General features: G+C 34.9%; 1 protein-coding gene across 1 annotated transcript; it reads right to left on the reverse strand.

Annotated features, from left to right (window-relative positions):
* Positions 1-813: 813 nt before the first annotated feature.
* Positions 814-6,545, reverse strand: LOC123317937. Its single transcript, XM_044904571.1, has 2 exons — positions 6,264-6,545; positions 814-1,333 (listed from the first exon to the last, which is right to left on the reverse strand). The coding sequence occupies exons 1-2, from the start codon at positions 6,394-6,396 to the stop codon at positions 912-914; spliced, it is 555 nt and encodes a 184-aa protein (XP_044760506.1). The 5' UTR covers positions 6,397-6,545; the 3' UTR covers positions 814-911.
* Positions 6,546-7,131: the final 586 nt, after the last annotated feature.

Here is a 7,131-nt window from a genome sequence, read left to right on the forward strand (position 1 = left end):
TTTGAGTGAATTAATGCGAAAAGTTTACTACAGGATTTTAGATGAATGTCATCGCAGACTAAGTTCCCGAAAATTGATTTTTCTATTTTTCATTTGACTTGTCCTATACATTTTAAATGACTTAAGGTACCAATTAATACCTAATTATTATTATTATATCAATGTATTATGATGAACAGCCATAAATACGCGCCAGTTGTCCTGCTAATTGTTTATTCATGTGAAACTTTTTTCAAAGGTGAAGTTCATCGTGACTTGAAATTTTCATTGATTAATTTTACTTACATTGATACAAGATGATTTTTGTTGAAGAATTTAACATTCTTGTAATTATCTGTTAATTCTTTCGAGATATACCCATTTCCAACCACTGCATCATGCATTTCATCTTCGGGTTAATATTTTTGAAATCTACAACTGATGTAACGTATTCAAACTTTAGCAAAAGAAGAAAACGAACATTAACTCTCCTCAAGCTAGTGCATATTGTGATATTATACTGATCTCTTGTATTTTCCATGCAAATAACTGGATTTGGTATGCCTTCGATCAGTTTGTATAAACTTCAATTATGTTCGTCACATATTTTAGGAAGAGATTCGACATTGTAATACAATACGTAATAACAGATACTTTTACGTAAAACATAGCGTTGATTTAAAACCCAAAAATGTTTTGACAAGCGTCATAACCTCATATTTTCATACCGTACAGAGTGAGATGTGTCAGATTTTCATGGCCAACCGACTGCTAAAATAAAAGTGAATGGAGTCTACATTGTCCTAGTACGATGTCTGATTGATAAAATTATCCTAGATTATCAAGTAGTATATTTCATGCGAGTAGCTAAAGACATCATATGGACTAGATTTTATCATCGAATTGGAATGAATCGAAATGATTAAAAAATTTCATATCCACACATAATTCGAATTCTTATCGTAATCCAGAAATTCAAACGTCATCAGTTGAAGAGTGTCGTCCTTGCACCACATTTCAATTATGTTCTCTTTGGCGTAAAACAGGTTGGGGTAGAACATCCGTATATTATTCAGCTTCTTTTTCAATTTCAGTAGAGTCGATCTACCTTTTGACATATCCAATACGATTTTTCTCTTAATTTCCGGAAGCTTGATTTCGGATGTTATCCAATTTTCTTTCAGTTGGTCAGGATGCGGTTTTCCATCGATAAGAGGTGGCAGAGAATGATGGCTCAAGGAGTTCGTAATTGCCTTTTTGAATACCCCCACTTGAAGTTCTTTTATGGGACAGCACAAGTCTAATAATTTACTCTCCTTCCGACAGAACTGACAGTTTTCGAGTGTATTGAAATCTGAAAGGGAAAACGAAAGGTGAGAAATCGAACGCGAATGGAAGTCTGATCAAATGTGATGTAATTCCAGGTTCCCACAATTTCCGAAGAAGTTGATATTCTTTGAAAACGTGTGATTATCAGCATCATACCTCCCCATTTGTTCAGTGAGAAGACGCATAATGAAGTAACTTTATTTCTCAAATTCCACTTAGGCCCGGTACTTTCACCTTCGAATAAATTTTATTCATTGTGAATAAGTATCTGTCAAATAATTTCCTATCTGAAGGATACCTTATTTCGGTGCTTTCAGATGAAATTATTTGACGAATAACAATTCTATGATACCTCATTTCGGTGATGTGATGAAATTATTTGTCTAAAAACATGGTGTATGCACTGATTAGATTTTGTACTTTTCGAAAATAAAATATAAGTTTCGTTTTTCCCCTTGTAGGTAGCGCTGTTTAGAAATTGACAGTTGTCAATTGATATTTGAAAATAATTTGAATGCATTCCTACGACTTGAGAATGTGCTGTATTTATAAGCCATTGTTGGTGTGTGAAGATGTATTAGTTTCGAGTAAGGGTGTACAACATTCATTTATTGAACATGTCGTTCAGTTTTCTGTATGGACAATCAAGAACTACAGCTAAGAATTCGGTGTTGTTGGACTATCACTCTTTGTTGTTGGAAATTGAGGCAGAGCCAAATCAGATGAACATTCGGGACGGATAGAGCTAACAGTTTTATGGCAACTCCAACAATATTCAATCAACGGAACTGTATTGAAAATACGTAATGTGAATTGTGAGCATGTATTAAAGAACAGATATTCGTTAATCTGTTCGAGTCTGTTCTTCAAATATTCTTCACAAGTAGGTATAGTGAAAATTGCGTTTCTGTCAACTGAATATATTGAATATTTCGCCAATCAACTGTGTTTTATTGAAATCATATATTGAATTACCTTCCTCACGAATACAATTTGTCAAACAGAAATTATCTTGACGAAAAATAGTAAGTACTCCTTCGAATCCTTCGATAGTGTTGAAATATCTGCAGATTCGTTTTTACAACGAAAATTCAAGTGTAAATCACAAATATTCGTTAACAGCTGAGAAATTAGTAAGGTTCATTTTTTTGGATTCTTTGATGGATCAGGAACACAGAGATGACTGTAATCTGTGATCGATATCAACGCAGAACAAAATAAAGCCAGAGAGTATCAATAGATTTTCTCTCATAGAACAAGGTTAGAACATGGTGGCGTCGCCACGAAACGAATCTCTTATTTTCGATTTGGTCTTATGTCATTGCATTCAAAAATTGACGAGTGCATACACCATGTTTTTAGACATCTTATATTTGACGAATAACAATTCTATGAAAGCACGGTATACTACTTTTCACTGATTAATGTGAAATAAGACAACGCATTGCAGAAATTGTCATAATACCAACTAGAAAGCGAAAATGTCGTGAAAATCACACAAAAACTAACCATACATCAAGAATCTAAAAAATTCTACCAGTAATGACGTACCGACATTCGATCTATGACAAATAAACTCTTAATATGAAGTTTTGAGCAGAATTGTAAGCCGAAATCTCTTCAATCTTGAATATAGGGGCTATCGCCCCTAAATTCTTAATAGGAAATAGGGGGTGACCTATACCTCAATTGAAAGATCACTTGTCCCTCTACATGAATACTATGGTTTGCAAATTTTTATTGATTCCTTGAAGTAGTTACAGGGGCTGACAATTTGAAAACTTGCCAGGCCAATTATGTCTCGACAAGGTTGTTTTCGAAGAAAAAGCCGCAAATATGTCAATTTTCAAAGGGAGGGGGTATACATTTTGAGCAAAATTGTGAGCCGAAATCTCATCAAATCTAGGTGTAGGGGCTATAACCCCTAAATTGTTTTTAGGGAATAGAGGGTGAGCTAAGAAGACAATAGTCTTATTAAGAATGTTGATATCGGTTGAAGGAACAATAAAAACCTAGATCTCTATGGCGACGTTTCGGTGGTTTGTGGTATAATGGATATCCACTAACACTCATCAATAGTCTATTTTATTCATCACAGAATACTAGTCAGGACCAGATGAGCCACGCAACGATGATTTCTGAAAATGTTGGTGAACAATCACAGATACGTACTTTCAAACTTCCATTTGTACCTACACTGACCAAACAAATCGTTAGAATTTTGACTAATACTAATGTTAGAATTGTGGAATATTACAAGAAGACGATCAGGAATTATTTCTCGAAGGTGAAAGACACAGTTCCCGGTATACTCCAAACCAATCTAGTATATAAACTAAATTGCGGTGATTGTGAAGGTAGTTATGTAGGCCAGACCAAACAACTATTAAAGAATAGAATCCGACAGCACCAAAATGATTGTAAGAAAGGCCTAACAACCACAGGACTATCAGACCACTGTAAGAATACCGGCCATAATTTCGATTTTGAAAATCCAAAAATCCTTCACAGAGAAGATAATCTAGAAAAAAGACTGACTAAAGAAATGATTTCCATAAAGAACACCGAAAATAATGTAAATTTAATTACTAATAACTCGTCCCTGAATAACATATATATTAATTTGATAAAAAAATGCAAATGAGAATAAGAAACTTTTATGCATTACCACCGCTCATAATCAATAGTGGGGTTGCCAGGATTGAAAACAAATGTAGTCGTCGAGGAGGATTCAGTTTATGACTTTGCCAATATGCTTGCACATCTTATCACGTTGATTGTTGTCGATGTTGAAGATAACCTTAATTATCCATTCATACTAATGACTAAATTAGAAACGTTTTCCATTTTTGGAATAGAGCTTTGATCTCTCGGGTGAGTCTCTCCATTCTGTTCATTCCTAAGTCAATACAGTTTGATACATTGTGGTCAACTTTTATTTGTGTATTTTTTGATTGATGATTGACTGTCAACTTGATCCTTTTGTATTTTTTGTATTATTGTGATATCGTTGTTGTGTTTGAAATTGTTTTTTCATTAATTGTAGCCTGAGGAAGGTGAGAAATAAACCACCGAAACGTCGCCATAGAGATCTAGGTTTTTATTGTTCCTTCAACCGATATCAACATTCTTAATATTTATATTGGAACGAAAATTTGAAGAGTCACAATAGTCTTATGTACAGGGACATATTGTCTTCCAATTGAGGCTTAGCTCACCCTCTATTCCCTATTAAGAATTTATAGGCGACAACTCCTTACACCTTAGATTGAGGAGATTTCGGCTTACAATTTTGCTCAAAATATGTCCCTCTCCTTTTAAAAATTGACCTGTTCCGGCATTTTCTCTGAAAACATCCTTGTCGAGACAAATTGGCCTGGCAAGTTATCAAAAGTGTCAGCCTCTGTAAATACTTCAGGGAATCAATAAAAATTCGCAAATCATAGTATTCATGTAGAGGGACAAGTGATCTTTCAATTGAGGTATAGCTCACCCCCTATTCCCTATTGAGAATTTAGAGGTTATAGCCCCTACACCTATGGTTGAGGAGATTTCGGCTCACAATTTTGCTCAAAATGTATACCTCCTCCCTTTGAAAATTGACCTGTTTGCGGCTTTTTCTTTGAAAACAACCTTGTCGAAACATAATTGGCCTGGCAAGTTTTCGAATTGTCACCTCCTGTAACTACTTCAAGGAATCAATAAAAATTTGCAAATAATAGTATTCATGTAGAGGGACAAGTGATCTTTCAATTGAGGTATAGCTCACCCCCTATTCCCTATTGAGAATTTAGGGGTTATAGCCCCTACACCTAGGGTTGAGGAGATTTCGGCTTACAATTCTGCCCAAAATATGTCCCCCTACGAATAGAAACTGACCTTTTCTGGCATTTTCTCTGAAATCATCCTTGTCTTGACATAATTGGACTGGCAAGTTTTCAAATTGTCACCCTGTATATATCTACTTGTTCTCGAAAAGAATCTAACATTTTTCTCAAGCACACAGATTGTGCTCAATTTTCATCGGGTATGTTGTATTACTGAATGGCGACCCCTGGAGTGTTAACTTCTTTGTTTGCAATACGGTAAATAGAGCAAATTTTCATTCACAATATGTGGCAAGCTGTTTCTTGAACCATGATGTACAGGGTGATTCATGACTCGCCTTATGGTGAATGCAGGTCATCCAAGAAGAGTTGCTTTTTTGTATTCTAAGGCTATTTGTTTCGGAGATACGGGGTGATTCATGAATATTGACCTAAATTTGCGATAGCCATAACTCTGGAATGCAAGGTTCGATTTCAATCAAATTTCATGGGTTTGTTGACATCAGAAAGCTCTTTCAGGTAAGGGCTTATGGAATATCGATATTTTCAGTGCAGTACTCATAATATCATGATTTTTCTTTCATGCCCCAAAATGAAGAAATAAAAAACAGGACGGCATTTCAAAAAAATTACATAAAAGATGAATTCGTCCGGTTCCCATTCTCTTGAGAGAAGTGAAAATTGAATTCCTCAGAATAAATTATATAGTTTTTCATGGCAATAACGAAATTTCTGTAGGAAATGTAAAAATATAGGTTTGAAAGGAAAATCATGATATTCTGAGAACTGCACTGAAACTATTGATATTTCATGAGCCGTTTGAAAGAGATTCCTGAAGTGAGTAAACCCATTAAATTTGATCGAAATCAACCTTGCATTCCAGAGTTATATTCTCCGAAACTAATAGCCAAAATAAGCAACTTCTCTGAAAAGCCTAGATGACCTGCTTTCACAATTAGGCTATAGACAACGAGTCTAGAGACACCTTTTTTTTCTGAAAGAGTGATAGTAAAAGCTGAACTTTGACATATTTGATAATAACCTATGATCTGCCCCACTTTTGTTGAATCGCATCGATGAAACCATTGTCAATGATTTCAGTGAGTATTCAGAATGAAGATAACTCACTTTTTCTGGATGCAAATTGCGAATTGGATAGGCATATGTCCTTGACATCTGAGTTATCCACGAGATTGTCCAAACACAACTTCATCACTGCAATCGAAATTGATGGCTCTTCCGAGACTCTGTCGTCCACCATTTCGAGTTTTTTCTGGAATATTGAGTACCAATACTTGTACCTAGCACTCGTCGCCAAATGGCTGGTGAGGCTGAATTTTTCGTTCACATAATTTCTGTTTGTGAGTTGAAAATAACCCTTGATTTTGGCTGACAGTGAATTCAAACTCATCTTTGTCAATCTGGGTTATTCATTTTCTATGCTCAAATGACTTTCGGATGACTACTACTTAAATCAAATTCCCAACTTTGATTCAAGTTGTACGCAGAATCCTAAAAACTGTAATAGGTGTTCATATTTCACGAAGAAAAATTTCAGTGGAAGTTTTAAGAACAATTTTTCTTTTTTACTGATGATCTAAATTTTTTAAGTATTGTGTTATCGTTTGCACCTGAGAATTGGACGTTGAACTTCCTGTAATAAAATATCACAGAAAGCATAAAATTCTTAGGGAAATTCAACTCGAAACCAGTAACGAATTCACAAGCATTCCGTTTTATCGTTCAGATAGTTGAAATAAGAGGAAAATTTGGCAGAGAACGGAAAATCCTTAGCAATGCTGCTATCTTTCCCATCCGAGAAATTTCTAATTTGGAATGAATCAGGGCAAACTTAATTTCTATGCAAATTCTCGTTTTTCATTTTCGCAATATTGAATATAAACGATTAAAAACACTTGGAAGTTGGATTCGAGATTTCACCACAGCATTCTAAAGGTGTCTGTAGACACTATAGCTGTGATTTCACCGAAAATAT

This window comes from Coccinella septempunctata, chromosome 1, assembly GCF_907165205.1.
Source record: "Coccinella septempunctata chromosome 1, icCocSept1.1, whole genome shotgun sequence".
NCBI lineage: Eukaryota > Metazoa > Arthropoda > Insecta > Coleoptera > Coccinellidae > Coccinella > Coccinella septempunctata.

What these genes read in the sequence shown, in the direction of transcription:
- LOC123317937 (XM_044904571.1), bottom strand. Translation starts at nt 6,396, where the DNA reads ATGGTGGACGACAGAGTCTCGGAAGAGCCATCAATTTCGATTGCAGTG. An exon ending in GCAATTTGCATCCAGAAAAA is followed by an intron (nt 1,334 to 6,263) that starts GTGAGTTATCTT and finishes TTTCCCTTTCAG; the next exon opens with ATTTCAATACACTCGAAAAC.